This window comes from Podospora anserina, chromosome 1 (genome assembly GCF_000226545.1).
Source record: "Podospora anserina S mat+ genomic DNA chromosome 1, supercontig 4".
In the NCBI taxonomy this organism is placed as follows: domain Eukaryota; kingdom Fungi; phylum Ascomycota; class Sordariomycetes; order Sordariales; family Podosporaceae; genus Podospora; species Podospora anserina.
In genome coordinates, this window is record NW_001914853.1 from 290,587 (window position 1) to 312,766 (window position 22,180).

Consider the following 22,180-nt stretch of genomic DNA (forward strand, 5'->3'; position numbering starts at 1 on the left):
TTCGGGGAGAGCTGGCGAGAATTGAGACTTGCACAGCTGCAAACTTCGGCCGACGGCGGGTGGCGGCGTCTATTACGAATATCGAACCTGAAGCGATAAAATATTTATCTATCCTCAGAACGAATGAAGCAAGCAATGCTTCAAGGACGCGCGGAAAGTTCAGCGTAAGCCGATGCAGAATTGATTATGGCGATCTTTTTTTCGCCGGATGCGCGTTGCCTCCTGACAGTGGCAGAAAAGGAACGGGGGGGCCGCACGAAATTCCCAAGAGACAGCAACCGAATGAGTCGAGAACACGCTTAGGCCTTGATTGGCTAGTGGCTATTACGACGAAGCACAGACCACATCTATACTGGAGTGACTTGGTGACATCAGAGGGCACAGGCTACCATTCGGTCTAAGCTTCAGCTTGGCTCGAGCTTTGTTTACTCTGGACCGGTCTGCTAGGGGCAACGCGACTGCCATCAGGCCTCAAGGGCAATAAATCGCAACAAACACCAGAATCAAGTCCCCTCCTTTCACCACCACTTGCTGCAGGCACGATCCCAAGCTAGGTACCCGCTACTCTAGCACCTGCGTGCTTGCTTGCATCTTGCATCTTGCATCTTTTCTCTTTCTCTTTCTCTCTTAAAAGAACCTGTTTGCTTTTTCCACCTGCAATTCTTTTTGCATCCAGGGTCTTTTTCAAAGCTCCCTTGTTTACATGACGGAACGGCGGTTAATAGCAGCAGAACTACAAAATTGCTAAACGGAAGAATCCCATGTATCTTTGATATCTTCATAACATCACCATGTCGGTTCGCAACAATCCGTTCGCGAGGAATGCCTCACCTTCGACAGGTTCGAATGGGCCAGGCGGTGGGCCAGGCAGACCAAAATCGACACTTATCCCCTCATCGCACTCTCCATTCTCGGGAATGGCCTCCCCACCCTCTCACGTCCGCACTCAGTCACAAAACTCGGTTGCGTCAACCATGGCGCAGCCAATGCCCCTCCGCACCGCCAATAGTCATGCTCGTCTACTTTCTAGGGACGCCAGCACCGCGAGCTCGAGCTCGGGCACATTCGCCCCATCATTTATCAAGACGGATGACTTGAGAAAACCCACCGACATTGTCAAGGGAATTGAAGGGGAGAATGACTTTTCTGGCAAGAAATACGTGTGGCTTAAGGATCCACAGACGGCTTTTGTCAAGGGCTGGGTAGTCGAGGAGCTGCCAGGGAACAAGATACTGGTTCAGTGCGATGATGGGAGTGTGAGTATTTGTCCCTATCATTCTGGCTGGTACAAACTGACCACCGCGATCTAGCAACGAGAGGTCGACGCAGAAAGCGTCGACAAAGTCAACCCCGCCAAGTTCGACAAGGCTAACGACATGGCCGAGCTGACGCACCTGAACGAGGCATCCGTCGTCCACAACCTCCACATGCGCTACATGTCCGATCTCATCTATACCTACTCTGGCCTGTTCTTGGTCACAGTCAACCCCTACACCCCACTCCCCATCTACACGAATGAATACATCAACATGTACAAGGGCCGAAACCGGGAGGATAATAAGCCCCATATCTACGCCATGGCCGACGAGGCCTTTCGAAATCTGGTGGATGACAATGAGAACCAGAGTATTCTTGTGACTGGTGAATCAGGTGCAGGAAAGACGGAAAACACCAAAAAGGTCATCCAGTACCTTGCTGCTGTTGCAAGGTTGGACTCGACGGCAAAGAGCAGGGAGCAGCAGCATTCTACCCTTTCGGCTCAGATTCTGAGGGCCAATCCCATTCTGGAAGCTTTTGGAAACGCTCAGACTGTGAGGAATAACAACTCGTCGCGATTCGGCAAGTTTATCCGGATCGAGTTCAATCGGAATGGGTCGATTGCTGGTGCCTTCATTGACTGGTATTTACTTGAGAAGTCCCGAGTCGTGAGGATCAACTCTCAGGAGCGGAATTATCACGTTTTCTATCAGTTGCTCAAGGGCGCTGATAGGAGGCTCAAGCAAGAGTTCCTGCTGGATGGGCTTGATGTGGAGGACTTTGCTTATACCAGGGAGGGTCAGGATACTATCTCCGGTGTGTCGGACCGCGACGAGTGGAACTCGCTGCTGGAGGCGTTTGGGGTTATGGGGTTTGATGAAAGCGAGCAGGCGGCCATTCTGAGGACCATTGCGGCGGTGCTCCATCTGGGTAATCTGAATGTTGTCAAGGAGAGCAGGTCTGCGGACCAGGCTAGACTGGCACCGGACGGGAAGGAGGTTGCGGCCAAGGTTTGCAAACTGCTAGGTGTGCCGTTGCAGCCTTTCTTGCAGGGGTTACTGCACCCCAAGGTCAAGGCAGGAAGAGAATGGGTTGAGAAGGTGCAGACTCCGGAGCAGGTTCGGTTCAGTATCGATGCTCTGGCGAAGGGCATCTACGAGCGAGGCTTCGGGGACCTGGTCACGAGAATCAACCGGCAGCTTGACCGGCCTGGGATGGGGCTGGATGATACCAGGTTCATTGGCGTGCTGGATATTGCTGGTTTTGAGATTTTTGAGCACAACAGTTTCGAGCAACTGTGTATCAACTACACGAACGAGAAGCTGCAGCAGTTTTTCAACCACCACATGTTTGTCCTTGAGCAGGAGGAGTACGCCAGAGAAAAGATTGAGTGGCAGTTTATCGACTTTGGGAAGGATCTACAGCCGACGATTGATTTGATTGAGCTGCCGAACCCGATTGGTATTTTCAGCTGCTTGGATGAGGACTGTGTCATGCCCAAGGCGACGGACAAGACCTTTTCGGAGAAGCTGAACTCTTTGTGGGATAAGAAGTCACAAAAGTATCGGCCTTCGAGGTTGGGACAGGGGTTCATCTTGACGCATTATGCTGCCGAGGTGGAGTATTCGACCGAGGGGTGGCTGGAGAAGAACAAGGACCCGATGAACGACAATGTGACTAGGTTGCTGGCTGCTTCGACCGATAAGCATGTCGCGAATCTGTTTGCGGACTGCGCCGATCAGGATGATGAGGTGGGAGGGATGAGGAGCAGGGTGAAGAAGGGCTTGTTTAGGACTGTTGCTCAGAGGCACAAAGAGCAGCTGTCTAGCCTGATGGCGCAGCTGCATTCGACGCACCCGCACTTTGTGAGGTGTATCCTGCCGAACCACAAGAAGAAGGCGAAGCAGTTTAATGGGTTGTTGGTGCTGGATCAGCTGAGGTGTAATGGTGTGTTGGAGGGCATCAGGATCGCGAGGACGGGGTTTCCCAATCGGTTGGCCTTTGCGGAATTTCGCCAGCGTTATGAGGTTCTCGTGAGAGACTTGCCGAAGGGGTATTTGGAGGGGCAGGCGGTGGCGAGGTTGATGCTGGACAAGTTTGGGTTGGACAGGTCGCTTTACCGGGTTGGGCTGACGAAGGTTTTCTTCCGGGCGGGGGTGCTGGCCGAGCTGGAGGAGAAGAGAGACGCGCTGATTTCGGAGATCATGGCGCGATTTCAGAGCGTGGCGAGGGGGTACATGCAGAGGAGGATTGCGTTTAAGCGGTTGTATCGGGCGGAGGCGACGAGGGTGATCCAGAGGAATTTCCAGGTGTATTTGGACCTTTGTGAGAACCCTTGGTGGCAGTTGCTGGTGAGGATGAAGCCGCTTTTGGGCGCGACAAGGACGGCGACGGAGGTGAAGAAGAGGGATGAGATGATCAAGCAGCTGCATGACAAGATGAAGTTGGAACTGGAGAATCGCCAGAAGCTAGAGGAGGAGAGGAGGAATGTTCATGCGGAGCTCAACAAGATTCAGCAGGTGCTTGAGAGTGAAAGATCGCTTGCGCTGGATAAGGAGGAGATCTTCAAGCGGCTGCAGATGAGGGAGGCGGAGCTGGAGGACAAATTGGCTGGTGCTCTGGATGATCAGGAGAGATTGGAGGACCAGCTTGATAGTCTTCTTGACGCCAAGAAGCGGGCCGAGGAGGATGTGAACAGCTATCGTGCTCAGCTGGAGCAGGCAGCTGGTCTCATTTCTAGGCTGGAGGCTGAGAAATCGGAGCTTGCGGCAAAGGTGGCTGATCTGGAGAAGTCCATTGACGAGATCGCCAAGAAGCAGTCTGAACGCAGCGCACAGGAGGCGGCTTTGGAGGATGAGGTCAAGATGCTGCAGAGCCAGCTCTCACTCAAGGATAGGAAGGTGCGGGATATGGAGAGCAAGCTTCTCAAGGCTGATCAGGATCTCGATATTAAGCTGCGGACTGTCGAAAAGGAGCTTCAGACTTCACGAACCAAGAACTCGCAGCTCAGTGCTGAGAACCGGGAGATTCAACAGCAACTTGCGCAATTGTCCAAGACTTCTACCGACTATGAAGACTTGGTGCGCAAGAAGGAGAGCGAGCTGGCGTTGCTTCGTTCGGACAATAAGAAGTACGAAATGGAGCGGCGTAGTCTTGAAGATCAGCGCAAGACCCTCAGCGCCGAGAGGGAAAAGACCGCCGAGCGTCTTCGTGACATTCAGGCGGAACTCACTGCGGTGAGGGCTCAACAAGACCAGCTCAAGCGAGAGGCTGCAGATGCCAACAAGCTTCTCCAGGCTCGGCTCTCGGAGGATGCCCAGGCTGATGAGAACCGTCAACTTCTCGAGGCACAGGTCAAGGACTTGAAGGATGAACTTTACAAGGTTCAAATGGAACTTAGTAGAGAACGTCAGTCCCGCGACGATGTTGCCCTTCTTGGCGAGCACAAATACAATACCCTGAAGGAGGAGTACGACCACCTTAATGAGTCCAAGATCACGATTGAGAAGGAGCTCTATGCTCAGCAGGACACTCTTCGCCGTATGATGGAGACGCGGGCTGCTGCTGAGAAGGAGCGCGATGAAGCCAGGCAAGAAATCCGAGCTCTTCGTGTGGCCAAGACGCAGGCTGAGGAAGCTCGCCGGGAAGCAGAGATTATCGGTGAAAGGGCTGCTTCCAAGATTGCCCGTGAAAAGGAGGAGAGCCTGCGCAAGGCTCTGGAGTCTGCCAGCAACAGGGTGAACTCCTTGGAGGAGCAAGTCGCCGACCTGACCTACCAGATTGAGGATCTCAACAAGGTGATTCTTGAGTCTGGAGAGTTTGGACTGAAGAATGACCAGGCCAAGGAGCGGTTGGAACGCGAGCTTGTTACTGTCAAGGGTCGGTTGGCTGCTTCGGAAAATGACAACAAGGCTTTGCTCAATAAGCTGCAACAGAAGGGGCTAGAGATTGCGAGGTCTAGCTCGAGGGCGAGCGAGGCTTCCAGAGGCCAGATCATGGGTCTTCAGCGGGAAAAGGCCAGGCTGGAGGAGCAGAACGCGAAGCTCAATAAGCAGCTTGGTGACTCGCAGGTTACCATCGCGTCTTTGGAGAAGAGACTAGAGAAGCTACAGCTCAGCTTGGAGGATCTCAACCATGAGGTGGCCAGGGAGGTGCAGAACAGTCGCGCTGCGGAAAAGGCTTCGTCGAGTGCCACCGCGCAACTTGCTGAGGCGAATCGGACTATTGAGTCTGAACGGCAGCTCCGCACACACGCTCAGGGCACAGTCCGCACTTTACAGCAGACACTGGATTCTCGCGACATTGAGCTTGCTGATCTCCGCGGACAATTGTTGGATGCGCTCAAGATTGTTGACCCTGAGTTTGTGCCTACGATTCAGTCTGAGGGCGGTGCCGACAAGTTCCTCAGCAAGAATCTTGATCTGGCTCGCAAGATTGAGGAGCTCCAGCAGAATCTCCGGGTCCAGACTGCAGCTCGCGCTAACGCCGAGGCTCATGTTGTAGAGTTGAGAGCAGCTAGGGCTGAGTCTCCGACTAGAACTCGCCATGGGGAGTTCAACCCTAACGAACCCGTCTTTGAGCCTGGCTCACCGGAACAGAAGCGGTCCAGACCTAACGGCCGTCACTATTCCGGTGCATCTACTCCTCCTCGCCGCTTCGCCACGGTCGAGACTGACCATCTCGACTCGGTCAAGTCTGACAAGACAGCTGACATTCTCAGCTTCAACAACCGCCAGGACCTCAAGGCTGAGGTTGAGGAGCTGCAAAACCAGCTGCAGATTGCGCACATGCAGAACAGGCACTTGCAGAGCCAGCTTGAGCGGTCTGTGCCGGATCCCCAGGCTACTGTTGATGAGAGTGGCCGTGTTCAAAAGCTGGAGCAGATGAACAGCAAGCTGCACCATATGCTTGATGAGTCTTCGCAGAAGGTGTCTGCGCTTGAAAAGGCGCTTCATGCCGGTGAGCTTTCTCTCCGCGACATCCAGACTAGATCTCACGAGGAGATTCTGGATCTGTTGCATAGCCAAGAGGACTCCCGCCGCCGTCTCCTGTCTGATCACAATGATGCCATTGGGGAATTGGCCCATATCAAGGAGCACTTTGAGAGACTCAGACACGACAGGGCCAAGATCGAACTCGATCTCCGCGATGCCAAGTCCGACCTTCAGGAGATGTCACTTGCGCGCGAGCAGGAAGCCGCCAGCCGAAACCAGCTGCTGCAGGAGTTTGCTGACTTGCAGATCCGCTTGGACTCTGAGACCAGCAAACTGGCTGATGTTGCTGCCAACTTGCAGTTGTACAAGGGTCGTGCGGATGAGTACTTTGCCAAACTTGAGAACGCCGAGATTGCTGTGCTCAAGGCTACCAGGGCCGAGCAGTTTGCCAAGGCGCAAGCAAAGGATGCGGAGGATGCTTGTGCTGAGATGATGTCTGAAAGGAAGAGGCTCGACGGCACCATTGAGGATCTTCAGCTCCAGAATCAACGCTTGGAGGAGAAGATCGAAGACATGTCGACCGACCTTGAGGCTGCTACTCAGGCCAAGAAGAGGCTGCAGCACGAGCTGGAGGATTATCGCAATCAGCGGGCAAACGATATCGAGGACAAGGAGTCGAGCATGGAGCAGCTTCGCAAGAAGTATCAGGCCGAGTTTGGGACTCTTACCAAGGAGCTTGATCTTGCGAGGGAGGAGAAGCTGTTCAAGCAGGCCGAGATTACGCGCTTGCGTGAGGAGCTTGACGAGCTGAGGTCCAAGTGGGATGACGAAGTCCTCAACAGCTCTACTTGGTCCAAGGAAAAGGCTCGGTTGGAGTCGACGCTCTCGGATGTTATGGCTTCGAGAGATGAGGCTGTTAATGCTCACAACGATGCCCAGGGCAAGATTGTGTCGCTTCTTCAGCAGGTGCGGAATCTTCGGACGTCGGTGGATGATATCACTGCCGAGCGTGATAACCTTGCCCGCGAGAAGCAAAGCATCGAGGCTCGGTTGAAAGAGGCCAAGGCTGGTCTGGAGGACTTGGCCAACAGTGAGAGCCCTTCGCTGAGGAATGCTGCGAACATCGACAAGGAGATTCTGGAGCTCAAGTCTGGTTTGGCTCAACAGCAGGATATTGCTGCTGCCGCGGTGGAGAAGATGCGCCGCGCTGAGGCTTTGGTGTCTGAGGTTCAAAAGGACATAGTGGCTGAGCGCGAGGCTAGCGCCGAGTTGCACAAGCAGAAGAATGTGCTGGAGAAGTCGCTAAATGAGGTGCAGCTGAAGCTGATTGACTTGGAGACGAAGGGGTATTCGGCTGCCAGTCATGACATCAAGTTCTTGCATAAGCGCATCCAGGAGGTTAGTTTGTTTATTTCTTCCACGTTGTCAAGTCCTGGATGCAACACAACACCCTCGAGGTCCCCTACCCCCAAGCTTTAACCTTTCAGCATAACACTAACATTACCCCCCCCCCCCCCCCCAAATTAGCTCGAATCGGAACTCGAACAGCACCTGAACGAGCGGAGCAAATCCCAACGATCAGTCCGTAACGTGGACAGGACCGTGAAGGACTTGCAGACACAGATCGACCGGAAGGACAGGCAGAATGTGCAGCTGCAGGAGGACATGACGAGGATGAGGGACAAGATGGACAAGTTGCTCAAGACGATTGAGGAGCTGCAGGCGTCGGAGAGCTCGAATGAACTGCAGGCGAGGAGGGCGGAGAGGGAGCTGAGGGAGGAGAGGGAGAGAATTATGCAGTTGGAGAGGGAGCTCGATAGCTGGAAGGCGATGAAGGACCGGCCTTCGGGGGCTAGTGTAGCTACGGGGGCGAGCGTCTTTGGGGGGAGCGTGAGGGGGAAGGGGTGGAGGAGCGATGGGAATATTTTGGTGGAGGATGGGAGAGTCCCGCAGCGGAAGAGCAGCATTAGTAGGGTGCCTAGCTTGAAGGGGTTCTTGTAGGGTGAGAGGGGGGTTTCCAGGGTTAGGATGGGGTTGGATGGCTGGTGAGAGAGCTTGGGGGGATATGATGATGGATTATGGATATGTTCTTTGATGAGTTACTTTTTCTTGGGGTTTTTGGGAGCGAGAAGGGGAGAGGTAAAAACATGGATGGGTAATGGGGTGGTTGTTTGAAAATATTTGTGGATTGCTATTGTTATTGTAGCTGGAGCTGTTGGTTGGAACATGCTTTGGTCATATTTATCATAGTGTGTATGGGAGTAGCATAATGTACAAGTGTGTTTATGCATAGCTAGATATTGGGGATGAAGTGGACGTTTTGTGAGTGAACTTGTTTTCAGAGTAAGGGGTGATATCAGCAGAATTGCGGTAATCACCGGCACCATAATGGCTGAATCGTCACAAAATCTACAACAAATCCTCTGTGGCGCAATTGGCTAGCGCGTCTGACTGTTAATCAGGAGGTTGGAAGTTCGAGCCTTCCCGGAGGAGATGTTATTTATTTTTTATCATTAAATAAATGCTTTTACAGGTCTTGGCATTTTTTTGTGTTTGTTTTTGTTGCTAGACGAAGCTTTAGAAGCTTTGTTTTCTTCTCACCTGCCAAGCGACTCTCGCTTCCTAGCAACAAAAAGACTATGCCTTTTCCCAGCTAGTCGGATCACGGACTTGACATGAATCCTTTGCGGCGGGATATTGCGGCGTGGACAAGCCCCCCTTTGAGGCACGGAGTTGGTTTGGGGAATAACTCTGGGGGTATCAAGCGAACCGAAATTTCATGGGCCACCAACACACACAGCGCTATTGATGGGATGTCATAAACAATGGGGTGCCACGGGCAGGGGGGACAAGCGGGTAGGTGCAGCGATGCGATTGACTGACAGCTTGGTAGTCGGTGGTTCGTGATCCGGATGCGGCTGTCATGCACGCAGATACGGGCCCCCCACTATGAACAACGGCACAGGAGGCGCGCGCACGACGATGGTTCTGTTGAGGTGGGAGGTGGGAATGATGTATGGTGACCGCGGACCGTTCGTCAATCTGTGTCCTACCCGAGTTACGGAAATATCACATCCATGGAGGGTCATCCACGTCATGCGTCAAAGAACGATCAGGTCTTACGATGTGCTGTGGTAAAGTTCCCTCGAGTTGGATAGCTTGGCATGATACAAGCTTGCCTGTTTTTTCTTTGTTGTGCTTGAGGAGCTACGAGAGGGAAGTGCTTGGAAGTACCGAGGGAGGGAGGGTTCTTTCATAGCTTAGCTTGTTCCCTTCCCGGTGAATAGCTTCGGCGAATCATGGAGTTGGATTGGGTAGTTGTTGGGGGTATGGGGTGGATGGGGGGATGACGGGAACTAGTGTTCTTGTTTCGCCTCTTGCTGGCGTATACTGTTTGCAAGGGGGATGTACTCCTTTGTGTGAGTGTTGCCTTTTTCCAAGATGGGGATGGTACAAGTGACGAGGTGTATTGAAGAGGGGGGATGAATAAAAGGGCTGAGGTAGGGATTCGCGCTGTTTTCAGTGGGAAGGGGTTTCTTTCTCTTCTGCTCTTCTTCTGGCCTATCCCTCCCTCTCGTTCTCTCTCTCGTGGGATTTTGTTTCAGAAGATACACCATCTGTGATCAAGTTTTGGGTTTAGCAACCATAACACAGCTGTGTATATATCACCACTCAATCTCAGCCACACCATCAAGATGAAGTTCCTCGCCATCGCCGCCACTCTCTTCACCACCCTCGCCGTGGCTCAGAACCTCGAAGGGCAGCCCGCCTGCGCTGTACTTCCTTCTCCCTCCCCCTCAGTTCCATCCCCCATCTAACCTCCCACTAGACATCATGCCTCATCAGCGCTATTAGCGCTGCAGGCTGCGCCGCATCGGACGTCGCCTGCCAGTGCGGGCCTACTCAGGTTTCCATCGCCGCCTCGGCCGGTCCTTGCCTTCTCGACGCCTGCCCAATGTCGGACTTGATCTCGGCCGAGAGCGCGGGCCTAGCCAAGTGCAAGAGCTTCTCTGCCACTGCCGGAGCTGCTCCGACCCGTCAGGACAACGCCGGTCCTGTCACTGGAACTGGGACGGCGACTTCCACCGGGACGTCGACTTCTTCTGCTGGTGCGGCGGCTGTTATGACTGCTGCTCCGGTGCTGGTTGGTGCGGCCTGTGTGGGCGTTATGGGCGTGCTTGGGGCTATGTAAAGAGCAAGGGCGATATGGGAAGATTGAAACTGTTCTTTTTTCTGGGAGGGAGGGGGCGGGGGCCGAGTGAAAGGGACAAAGGCAAGCAAGACAGGCGAAAAGGGTATTGGCATTGGGTTAACGTTTGTTTTTTTTGGGTAGTCTGTCATTGGGACATGGTTGCCACTAATGGTATTGTTCATCATCTCACCCGTCCTGTCCTGTGAGTGGTGTGTTTCCCTGCGAGATCAACACCACGATTCTTTCTCCTGAGCGACGGTCCCCCAGAAACTCTCATCATATCCCTTAACTCAAGCAATAACTTTCACGTACGACCATAACCAACTGAAAACTCGGGATCCCGTCCGCTCTCCCCTAGATAAGCAGTTGAGTGCCGAATTAGTACCCAGGTGGGTGACCACCGAGGAATCCTCGGTGTTGTATGTTTTTGGCCTTTTTTAAACTTAATTCTGATTAATTGGCGTCTAAAACACTTGTTTTGATCATATAGACGTCAAACATCTGAAAAGGAGGGTGTTGGGATGTATTTTTGTGGTTGGCTTGGCTGCCCTCATTGATGGGAACGTAACCCTCCCAAAGATAATTCTTCAGCGACCGAATTAGTACTCAGGTGGTGGAAGCCCTTTGGAATGTCAACAGTCACGTCATTCAGGGGCGGGTGCGTCCCTATCTTAACCTGTAAATGGAGGCGAAGGAGAGTTCCCCTGACGGTAAAAAGCGTGCACCTTGATAAAGCGAGCTGTTTGAGAGTTATTTCTACGAATCGTGACCATCGATGATTTCCAGAGAAGGTAGGTAGATCAAGCTCTGCTCGCTTGGAATATCGATCTTGACCTTTTAGTGTATTTTAACTGTTTATGAAGTTGATCTGAAGCTCAGTTGTATTTCAGTTTTTAGCCTGGGGGCTAGGATAAGTGGAAGGTGGTGAGAAGTTTGATGGTGCGCGTGGTGAATGTTGATTAGCTAGGTACATATGGAGGTGGTCCAACGAGCAAATTCGACGAGTGAGGCTGCATCGAGACCTGGTACTTTCCCAGCTCTCTCTTCGACTGTCATTGCTCACTCTCAACCTGTTTCACAGCAAGGTTGAAGACTACCCCTCTTGAACATCAGCACTTTTGTATAGAAAGATGGAAGCCAAAGAAAGCACTTCTATCTCCAAGTGCTCTTTGCCCCTTCCTGCCACCCCCTGTTGTTCCCAGTCCGAGGATTCTATCCCTTCTATCATTCTTCTGAAAGACAAGCCCTACGTATATCGTTCACTTCCGAATGGCAACATCCGTCTCCTTCGAATACACCCGAATCCCGACGTCTCCGCCATTATCAGTTGCAGCATATCGAATATCCGATTTTGAGGACACAGAGAAACCGGGTTATACGAAGCCTTGTCCCACGTCTGGGGCTCGCCACCACTCGGGGAGAATCCTCCTTTCATACTCGTCGATGGCTGTGAATTCATCGTCGGTGAAAACCTCCATGCAGCGCTTTTGAGTCTGCGTGGTCCCTGGATAGAGCGCATTTTTTTTTTGGATCGACGCCATTTGCATCAACCAAAGCGATGACGACGAAAAGGGTCATTAAGTTGAGTACATGGCGAGGATCTACGCCAGAGCGAGAGCTGTGGTTGTCTGGCTAGCACCCGCAACAGAGGCGAGTGGCAGAGCTATGAGAACGATCCGATCGCTTGCCACATTGCCAGATGATGAGAAAGAATGGAAGGAAGGTATATTGAAACCGAAACACTTCCCGAAAATGCGCCGTCACGGGCGGCTTCCAATTATACCCCGTCGGGCAGCTCCGAGCCGAACTGAGGAGTTCATTGACACCCATGAGATTGGGTCTCTGGACAAGCAGGACATCAGGAAGCTCCTCAACCGCCCTTGGTTCAAGCGCATCTGGGTAGTTCAGGAAGTAGCGGCCACTCGCCACTCGCCGCATTGTTATCAAGTGCGGCAGTGACGACCTCAGCGGCCAGGCGTTCTGCTCAGGCATCGGCAGCGTTATGCGGACATGCAAGACAAGCACGATCCGGAGATGCAGTTCTTGCGTACCCCAATCGAACCCACTATTGTTTTGATGAAGAATGCAGACCGAAAACCTCGACATGCAGAGGACGACGGCTCACGGTTTTCTCTCAGTCTCGGCCGCCCGCTGAGTGATCTTATCGACAGGTATCGCCACCGCGAAGCAACGGACCGCCGTGATAAGGTATATGCTCTGCTCGGCATGTGCTCAGACGACCCTAGCGCCCTGCTGCCAGACTATAACATTTCCTGGTCGCATCTAGCCCAACAACTCACACGTTCCGTTCTGAAGTTGACCCACCCGGTAGTTATCGATGCTCGGGATAACAGGGACTCGGTCACGATCAAGGGAGAAGGCTATGTTGTTGGAAGGTGATGTTCTCCTCATGTTAGATGGCGCACATATGCCCATGATCGTCAGATCTCGCACCGGGACCGTTGTTCGGATCGTGAGTGATATTTCACCCCCCGAGAAGATCTCTGTTCTGCCTGGCTCTGAGTTGACCAGTGTGAGTCTTGCCTGGGATTGGGCACAAGCTGCAGGCTTTTAACCCCCTTTTCTGCACGTAAAGCCGAGAATCAAGCCAATTGTGAAGCAACTAAGACAGGCCGAATGCGAAGTTTAAGGATCGGTGAAATAGTTTTCCAGGAAGCTCATGCTATACCACGCCTCAAGATCTCACATCCACCTACTCATCCTCAGCCCCCTCCTCCGTAACATAAGCCTTCACAATCTTGACCTCCTCCACCGGCCGATCCCCCTTATCAACCGGCACCAACCCCATCCTCTGCACAACCCTGATCCCCTTCTTCACCCTCCCAAAAATAGTATGCTTCCCATCCAGCCATGGCGTCGGAGCCAACGTGATGAAAAACTGACTCCCGTTGGTGTTTGGGCCCGCGTTGGCCATACTGAGGATGCCAGCCCCGGTGTCTATTTTCTCGCATTAGCATCGCCGCCCTCTCAAGCGACGAATACCTTGTGTAACTCACGCTTCAAATCCCCCCTAAGCTCATCCTCAAACTTCTCCCCGTAAATGCTCGCCCCGCCTCTCCCTGTGCCCGTCGGGTCACCCCCCTGGATCATGAAATCCTTGATGATGCGGTGGAATATTGTCCCGTTGTAATACCCCCGCTGGGCCAGGGTGGAAAAGTTGGTGCACGTCTTGGGGGCGTGGTCGTTGTACAGCTCAAAAACTATGTTGCCCTGCTCTTTGACGTCAGTTCTATTAATTACTTCGTAAGGAAAAAGGTGACGAGGAGTACCATGGTGGTCTCGAGGACGACGTTTGTAGGCGCCATCTTTGCTTGTGGGCGGTGGTTTGTTTTGTTTGTGAAAGGTGCGGTGAGGTTGTTTGGTGAGTGGATGAGGGCCAATGGCTTTTCGTAATGTGGAAAAAAAGAGCCCTTGTTGAATCAATAAGCCGAAAACTGTAATTCGGCCGAGGTTGTTGCCAATATCAAGTGGTTTTGTAAACAGTGAGAAAGATGAATGAGACTGATGAACCCAAACTGGATGCGACTGAAGCTTGTGGTTGAACTCCACAGTAATCGCACTGTAGCAATGCCCTGAAAGCGCTGCCGGATCTACAGACGCCCACTGTATGCACACTGTAAACAAACCATGCTCACTCCTTTACTTCAGAAGGACGAATGGACTCTGATTTATATTGAAACTTAATGTACGTCATGTGAGAGGCAAGAATAGACAGTTCTATTCACTTCGTTTATACAACATGTGCCCGTCCAGCCATATCTTGCTATCCTCTCTTCTTCCACTGTCCTCGGCTGTTGCCATTTGCCATCTTATAGAAGCGTCGTGGCGCAACCGCTGTCTCTTTTCTTTCGCAATACTATCCTTGCGGATGCTGGGTGTCCATTGAAATGCAGAAAACGCCTGTGAGCAATGCAAAAACCACCATAACCCCTTAACCAATGCAGTTGTGTAGAAGCAGAATAAAAGTACTTTTGACCGAGAAGCAACCGTTGTCGCTCGTCCGTCGTTGCCGTCAAGGCGAGACCGATGCTAATCGGTCAGCGTGGGGGCGAGGACAGCGTGCCAGAAGACTCACTCTCTAGGTCGCGTTCTCTAACTTTGACCTTCGCCTTTCCAGCGGGCGACGGTTGAGTAGGCTTTGCCACTTTGATCTTGTTCTTCACCGGCGACGGGCCCTTTGGGTTGGTCTTCTTGGGGGCAACCTGCACTGTTGAGTTCTTTCCATCTTCATCATCCACTTTCTGCTCAACGTTGAGCATGGAGCTGGCCTTGGCTTTTTCCTTCTTGGTGGTATTTGCCGCCTTCAGAGTGACCTTCTTGTTGAGAGAAGTGGTGGCCAGTTTGATCTTCTTCTTGGGTTTGGAAGCATCTGATTCCTCGGCATCGTCATCAGGATCGTCCATATCCCGCTTCTTGGGACTAGCAGCACGACTGCCGGGAAGTGGTGTGCCCTTCTGGCTGCCTGGTGGCGTGTTGTCATTGTTTTGGCTGCCGCCATTGCTGTTGCTGATCTTTTGGGCTGCTGCCCTACTCGCATTTCGCCCACTGTTGCCGATACACGACCCCATATGATTGTTGAGACGCGTCACCAGGATACAGCGCTTGCACTTGCTACAAGTCGCGCTGGGGAAACTGAGCACGTTGGGTGGCCGGTCCTTGGCGCTGCCTTCTGTGCCTGGGACTGGCGAGTTTGGATCGTTGAGGTCTTTCTTTTCCATATCCTTCTTCTTTTTGCCTCGACCTGGCCCTGGAGCGACCCAGGTCTGGCCGTAGATATCAAAACCCGGCTTCTCTATGTATGGGTGTCTCTTGCAGTAGATGACACCGGGGTCTGGCTTCTTCGCACCTTTCCCGTCTGTTGGGTGTAATAGTTTTGGAAGATTGCATCTTGGGCAGAGGATCTCCTTGGTTGTTTTGAGGGGGTTGCCCTTGAGTGTCACTCTTCCATCTTTGTAGATTGCCGCGTCCGTCTCAATCTCGACGTCGGGTCTTTGGTCTGGTGTTGAGCCATCTATGGCACCGAGTGCGAGCTTCTCGACCTTGATGGCGGCTGTGTTGGCGCGAGCCGACTTCTCGTCCCGGTGGACCCTGATCAACAAATCATGAACAAGATCGTAAAGAATGTCGTCGAGCACTGAGTGCGCCTGTAGCAAAGAGAAACAAGACCGATCCTGTTAGCAAGCGTGCAAAGGTGGGCAGCACGAGGCGGACAGGCCCAAGCGAGGGGGCGCAACGCGACCGGCAGCCAAACTTACAAGCTTGTCCATTGAAGTCGCATCCTCGGGAGCGATGACGATGCCGGCAAGGCCGGTGTCTCCCGTTCCTGATGACATACTCTGTATTGGTTGCCGTCCAGTAAATTGAACGGCGAACAGAAGAAGGCTGAAAGGTCGTCGTGTGGGATGGTTTTGGGGTTGTCTTGCAACGCCAACCGACACCATTCAGGCCAACCTTGCTAATTGAACCGGCTACCAATTTTTGGGTCGCCTTCCCGCGACTTGGGAGATGCAGAAAAAAGTCAGCCTCCTCCTCCGCTAGTACATAGCTCGGCTGTTCTGCACCACAAATCTGATGCAGGCCTTGTAAACGGTAGGTGGGCAAAAGATTCGTCTGCAGAATACAGCTCTCTTGAAGCGGAGGGCTGGTGTCGCGGATGGTTTGACGAGCAGGCAAAAAAGTTATTGATGATATGAAGAGGGAAAAAAGCTGTCTCAGCCGTCACCTATTTTCGCTGTAGGGGGTTGAGGTACCAAGGTTTAGCGGGAACTAACAGCAGGCGCGGGCGGAATGATCCCTGTGAGCTGGGACCGCTGCAGCTTTGCGATAGGCCGGGGTTAGGGATCTCTGTGCTCCTGGCTTGCTGTCGTGCCTCGGACTTGAACTGATTCGACGTGGAGTACAATTCGATCTCGTCTAGTTCCTAGTAATAAATGCTTGATGAGGCTGAGGCTGCATGTATGTATGGAATATTACACTCGACGTGGCAGAAAACGGGGATCTTCCAATATCAAATTCCATCATCGATTGCGATTCGTTTCCGTTGCCTCGATGCAGCAAAGCGCACGCAGGCGGGGAACGTCAGTTCGCGGGGACCAATCAAACAGGGTTTGAGCGTTTTCCATGAACCCGTTTGAAGTTCTAGGGGGTGCTCGTCAGGGGTCTTCATCACTCGCAAAGAACATTCCGGTTGTTTGTTGACAAGCGTAAACTTCCACCTCTACTAATACCATCACCACAGCCACAGAAGAACATGTCTAGCTTATGACACTGAAGCAACCCATACAACCACACATCATGTCGCACCCACAGCAGTCATCCATCCGCTCATTCTTCCAGCCCAAACCTCAACCAGCCTACGCTGCCCCTCCATCATCGGGTGCCCCGCCTCAAGACAAACTCCAAGACGGCACCCAGAACACCACGAACAATGACACGACCAAGTCAACACCAGCGGCGGCTCCTCCTCCCCCAGCGCCGCCGCTACCTCCAACAACTGAATCACCAAGATATCCCTCACCCGTTGCCGCCCAAACGACCGGCCCTATCCCAATAACCCTTCCCCCAACCATCGCCGTCCTCCCTTCGCCGCCCTCCATCCCCTCCGGCGCGACCATCGTCCCCCTCGAAGAGCACCACATCCCCGCTCTCCGCCGAATCAACGCCCTCCTCCTCCCCGTAGCCTACCCAGACTCCTTCTACTCCAAAGTCCTCGACCCCCTCGTCTCGGGCCTCTTCTCCCGCGCCATCCTCTGGCAAGACACCCCCTCCGACATCCCCAAGCTCATCGGCGGTCTAGTCTGCCGTCTCGAACCAAACTTCTTCCTCGACGCCAACGGCCAACCCTTAGCCAACCCCCCACCCCCCCTAGGGAGCAACCTCAAACCCTCCCCTTCCCTCTCCCTCAACACTCCCTACCACGCAATCTACATACAGTCCCTCGCCCTCCTCTCCCCGTACCGCTCCCTCGGCCTGGCCGCCGCAGCCCTAGACCACATCATCGCCTCCGCCACCCTCCTCCCAGCAGCGGGAACGACCATCGACGCGAGAACAATCTACGCTCACGTCTGGACCGAAAACGAGGAAGGACTAAAGTGGTACCAAGCCCGCGGGTTTGAACGGGACAGTTCCGGTCCGGTCAAGGGGTACTACTTCAAACTACGACCCGACACAGCCTGGATAGTATCACGGCACATCGGTCCTGGAACTGCCCCTCTTCTCCAACCGACTACAATCCGTTCACCACAGCCACAAACAACACCTAGCGTCTTGACAGCAGCAGTCAACTTGCCACCACCAACGGGGTCTTTACTCTCCACGAGCAGCGCCGCCCCTGGGCCCCCGAAGAAATCGCCCATTGTCTCGCCTGCTTCGTCTACCACGTCCTTGTCGTTTCAGAATAGAAGGCCAGAAACGGAATGGAACGACCTTCCCGCGGAAATGGTGGCCGGCGGCGGGCTTGTCCCCCCTCCGAGAAGTGGGAGCGGCGGCGCTGGGTCTTCGACGACTAGTTCGAGGAGCAGCTCTAGGATTGGAAAGAAGAAGGAGAGGGCTTACCCTTCGGCGGCGTTTGGGCAGTGAAATATGGGGGTTGCTTTGTTCGTCAGAGCAGGTTTTTTATAGAAGTTTCCTGGTGATTGGGTTGGATTAAGGGATAGATGTTGGTTTAATTATATATACGGGTGTGGGTGCATACACGAGACACAAGATGATATAGAGCAGGGAGACAGCAACACATGAAAAGACACGTGGACTTTATACAGCAAGCTTGTTTTTTTTTTTTTTTTTTTTTTTTTTTTTTTTTTTTTGCTTTGTTTCTTAGATAGAGCGGGAGATTGGGCGGCGGGGGCCAACAATCGGTTTTTTAAATATGGTGTTTAAAACGAAAGATAGAAAAATGTAATGTTTTCTCTTCACCTCTCAGCCATGTGAAAAAAAACGCAGACGGCTCTCTGAAGCAGCAAGAGGACATGCGAGGGCCGTATTTTTCTCGCTTTCACAAGTGGATTCCAAAGGAAAAACTGGAGAGACACCGCATAGCTTCGGTCAATAATCAATTATGAATAGAGGAACTTTGGATTCGTCACCAGGTTCCTCACAATGACGACGCTAACGAACTTCGATAGACCCCCCAAGCAAAGCAAGCCACGATAAAAAAAACTACTATTTAACAAAAACCAAAAAGTGAAAAACAAGAAAGCCTTACTTTTTGAGGGGCGTGCGTATGTATGTGTGTTGTGTGTGCTTGTTGTCAAACCAAACCCATCCCTTCCCTTTCCCACCCTACCATCCATACTAACCATACTACCATTGTTTGTAACGTGTCAAACCCTCAACCAAACCCGTTTTCAAAGGCCTGAGAAGAAGAACAAGAGAAAAAAAGTTACATGAAACCCCAGACACAACTATACACTTTGGGCTAGCAGGAAACAACGTTGTTGCAGCTTCGAATGTTCATATATTCGTTCGTCATCATCCCTTTTGTGTGTCGTGTTGACAGACGCCAGCCCAGCCAGCCCGTTCGAATGACCCCAATCCCCCAACTAGCAATGGCCCTGTCCCTCCTGGCCGTGGTATCCTAACCTGCGCCATATCACTCTTACATGACAATACAGCATTGCTCTCCCTCCTTTTTCGAGGAGCGAGATACTGAGCCCGACCGCCAACCCGATCGACTTGACCGTTTCGAGCGTTTCTCGGGCGAGCTCGTGGTTTGTGAGAAGTCTGACTGCTTTTTCGACCTCTAGTCCTGAGCAGCGTCATCCTCTGGCACAACAGTAAGGTTATTACTTTTGGCGTTGGAGCGCAGCTCGCCGAGGTAATCGGCCGTGGTCAACCTCTTCTCCATCCCGGCAGCGACAAGGGCGATCAAGGCAGCACCGACACCGGACCCATCCTTCGCGATGCCAATGCGGATGCGCTTGGCGCCCTCCTCACCAATGCCGTCAATAGCGCGCAGAGCCTCGTAGATCATATCCCTGAAGTAGGGGTAGTGCTCGACCAAGCTGCCGTCAACACCGATGTCGATGGGCTCGTCGGCGTTGGCGGGATCCGTGAGCTTGCCTGTCTGCAGGACAATGGCGGCAATGGCGACAGCGGAAAGGCGCGCGGAGCGGCGGCCAATGGCGTTGGCAATAGCCTTGAAAGCCTGGGCATCATCCAGGCCAGCAGAATAGATGCCCAACTGCTTTTCGAGCTCGCCGCGGAGAGTCGAGAGCTCGGGGGTGTTGTCAGCCGCGGCGACCGACATGATGGCCGTGTCGAGACCCCACTGGGTGTAGATGCTCGACTCCGAGACAATATTGGTGGTTGACTTCCAGTCGTTGGAGCTAGAGTTCTCGTCCTTGAAGAAAGAGACCTTGGGGTCCTTCAGGAGATCGATAATAACCAGACGCAGAATCTCACCCAAGAACATGCCCGACACACGCTTCTCGTACATCTGGATACCGGGGTTGGGGCTCGCCTTATCAAGGGCAACGTCCCACGCGGTGTTGGGAAGAACACTGAGCTGGTTGTCGAACGAACCCCACTCGGTGTTGATAACCATTTCTCCGGTGGTCTTGTCATACTCGCCGGAGAGGGGCTTCTTCAGGTTGGAAAGCTTCTCAACGTACGCGCCGTTGGTGCCGGTGCCGAAGATGGCACCCAGCACGGTGCCGGTCTTGCCTGGAGAAGAGTAAGAGCGGGCCATGAGGGTACCGACTGTGTCGTTGACAAGAGCAGCCACCTTGACGGGGAGGTGGAGCTTGTCGATCTCGTCCTGGAGGAGCGCGCACACGTCCTTGCCAACAGCATCAGGAATGTCAAAGCCCTTCGTCCATCTTATGAGAGTGCCCTTGTTGATTCCTACTTGCTGTACTGGGAAGCTGAAAGTGAAGCCCAACCGAAAAACGTGCTCGTCCTTGTAGCCGTCTGGGGAGCTCATGGTCATCCGTCGGCGAACATGCTGCTCGAAGTGGTCCTCGTGGTGCTTCTGGAGGAACAGTTCGATCTGCTTGGCGAGGAAAGCGAACAACTCTTGCGCCGTCTTGGCAACCATGAGCTTTCTGGGGATGGCGACCTTGGTGAAGGTCAGGTTGAATGTGGTGTCGCCGTTGAGCTGGATGGAGCAAACACGAAAGTTGGTTCCGCCAAGGTCGACAGCCATGTACAAACCCTGGAGCAGGTATCAGCAACAAGCACAAGGTGCGGCCCATGTTCACCAAACTGTGCACTAACCTTCTCAGTGCCATTGGGCACGCCCGTCACGTATGTGGGAATTTGACTCAGACTGGTTCCGTCCTTCTCCAGACCCTCCGCTGTGCGACATAGTGGGTTAGGACAAAGCTATCAGGGGATCGAGCTACCTAGTCAACTCACTCATTTGGCGGCGGAACTCATTGACTGCGCTATTCACCTGATCATCTGTGTAGTCGAACTGGGCGGCAATGGCCGCGCTTTGGGCTTCGAGGGTCATCTTGAGAGGACTTGAAACTGGAGCTTGAGTTGGAAAGGGGACGGAGATGGGGTTGCCGCACGTTGGAAGGGTCTGGTGGTGGTTCCCGGCGGGGGGCGAGTGCGCAGCTCTGGAAAAGGGGGCGGGCGTTGTTGAAGATATCAGAATAAAATAGCTTTGCGTCACGGAGAAAGAACTGGAGGGCCTGCGCCAATGGTTAGTTGGAGGTTGGGGTTAGGTATAAGAATAGGTGGTGCGCGTTGGAGGAATCGAAGGGGGCTGTAGGGGCTGTTGGCACATGGAAGCTGGGGGGTATGATGGAGAGTGATGATGGATGCTGATGCGGGGCACTGGGGGCGGACACGGCGGGGTAGGTGCTGCGTGACATAAAAGAGCTCTCTTTGAGCCTATATGGGACCGACTTACAAAGACCAGCACCAGAAAGACCACGGAGCACAGATGGAGCAGACCAGACGAAGCAGACAATGATGACGACCTGGACCTGCGCGAATTAGATTTATGTTTGGTAGCAGCTGGTGGTCTCCTGTTAAAGGCGCGCCAAAAGGCGCCTTGTGACTTTGGGGACGACGTTTTGGCGGCTCGACGTTCAGTGCCAAGAAATTCTTCGACGGACGTCTGAGGGGCAGCCGGGTGGGCTGCTTCTGTTGGGTTGGGTCCTGATAGGCCAGCCGGGGCTCGAGGCGGAGACCTCGCGGGGGGTCTTGGCTAGGAAACGGGCCGTATCTGGGCGACAGAATCACCCGATGAAGTCATGGGCGGACTTTGAGGTTGTGGTTTCCGCTGGGTGCTGCAGCTCTAGAAATTGCGCAGCGACTCCGGACGTGATGCGGAAGCGAGGTCCCTTGGGTCTTCCTGGAATCGGCCAAATAGACGGTGCTAATTCGGCTCCCCAATTCTAGGGTATCCGTGTTAATAGACAGGTACTAGTCGTTTAGCACTCCTTCCTCAAGTCGGTTAAGTCCGAGTGTCGTTCGTTCTTGCTCCCGAGGGTACGTCCGATATTATTTGCTGCTGTGCCAATTGGCCAATTCAAACCAGCCACTCGGAATCTTCAAGCACGCCGCATTCGTGAAACAGAAGGCACGATAGGCATCAGATCCTCCTGATTCTCGGCCGGGCTCTCGGCGTTCGATAGGGGTCGCTTGTTCCGTAGTGAGTGCCAGTCGGGTACGGCGGCAGAGTCGTATTGAGGTATCGAGACAGGACGGCTAGAAATAGCTCACCAAAGGCGACATCTCGTCCTTTGGGTTGGGAAACTGAAAAGAAAAAGAGGGAGGGGGCAACTCTAGGGAAACAGTACGTATATGTGGGTTTTGAATGTTT

General features: G+C 53.2%; 6 protein-coding genes across 6 annotated transcripts, besides 2 other annotated features; 3 read left to right on the forward strand and 3 right to left on the reverse strand.

Annotated features, from left to right (window-relative positions):
- Positions 1-791: 791 nt before the first annotated feature.
- PODANS_1_15060 (uncharacterized protein) lies at positions 792-8,192 on the forward strand (the record flags this gene model as incomplete). Its single annotated transcript, XM_001906907.1, has 3 exons — positions 792-1,256; positions 1,311-7,589; positions 7,719-8,192. The coding sequence occupies 3 exons, from the start codon at positions 792-794 to the stop codon at positions 8,190-8,192; spliced, it is 7,218 nt and encodes a 2,405-aa protein (XP_001906942.1).
- Positions 8,193-8,610: 418 nt separating this feature from the next.
- Positions 8,611-8,684, forward strand: a tRNA (tRNA-Asn).
- A 1,202-nt stretch (positions 8,685-9,886) lies between these two features.
- PODANS_1_15070 (uncharacterized protein) lies at positions 9,887-10,383 on the forward strand (the record flags this gene model as incomplete). Its single annotated transcript, XM_001906908.1, has 2 exons — positions 9,887-9,967; positions 10,021-10,383. The coding sequence occupies 2 exons, from the start codon at positions 9,887-9,889 to the stop codon at positions 10,381-10,383; spliced, it is 444 nt and encodes a 147-aa protein (XP_001906943.1).
- A 304-nt stretch (positions 10,384-10,687) lies between these two features.
- Positions 10,688-10,813: a sequence feature (rRNA 5S).
- Positions 10,814-13,096: 2,283 nt separating this feature from the next.
- PODANS_1_15080 (uncharacterized protein) lies at positions 13,097-13,709 on the reverse strand (the record flags this gene model as incomplete). Its single annotated transcript, XM_001906909.1, has 3 exons — positions 13,097-13,341; positions 13,401-13,614; positions 13,674-13,709. 3 exons carry the CDS (start codon positions 13,707-13,709, stop codon positions 13,097-13,099), a joined length of 495 nt encoding a protein of 164 aa, XP_001906944.1.
- Positions 13,710-14,416: 707 nt separating this feature from the next.
- On the reverse strand, positions 14,417-15,737 carry PODANS_1_15090 (uncharacterized protein; the record flags this gene model as incomplete). The annotated part of the gene is made up of 3 exons (XM_001906910.1): positions 14,417-14,433; positions 14,480-15,548; positions 15,660-15,737. 3 exons carry the CDS (start codon positions 15,735-15,737, stop codon positions 14,417-14,419), a joined length of 1,164 nt encoding a protein of 387 aa, XP_001906945.1.
- A 928-nt stretch (positions 15,738-16,665) lies between these two features.
- On the forward strand, positions 16,666-17,982 carry PODANS_1_15100 (uncharacterized protein; the record flags this gene model as incomplete). The annotated part of the gene is made up of 1 exon (XM_001906911.1): positions 16,666-17,982. One exon carries the CDS (start codon positions 16,666-16,668, stop codon positions 17,980-17,982), a length of 1,317 nt encoding a protein of 438 aa, XP_001906946.1.
- A 1,162-nt stretch (positions 17,983-19,144) lies between these two features.
- PODANS_1_15110 (uncharacterized protein) lies at positions 19,145-20,989 on the reverse strand (the record flags this gene model as incomplete). The annotated part of the gene is made up of 3 exons (XM_001906912.1): positions 19,145-20,557; positions 20,620-20,699; positions 20,761-20,989. Coding segments are annotated over 3 exons (1,722 nt in total), but the record flags the coding sequence as incomplete, so codon positions are not given.
- Positions 20,990-22,180: the final 1,191 nt, after the last annotated feature.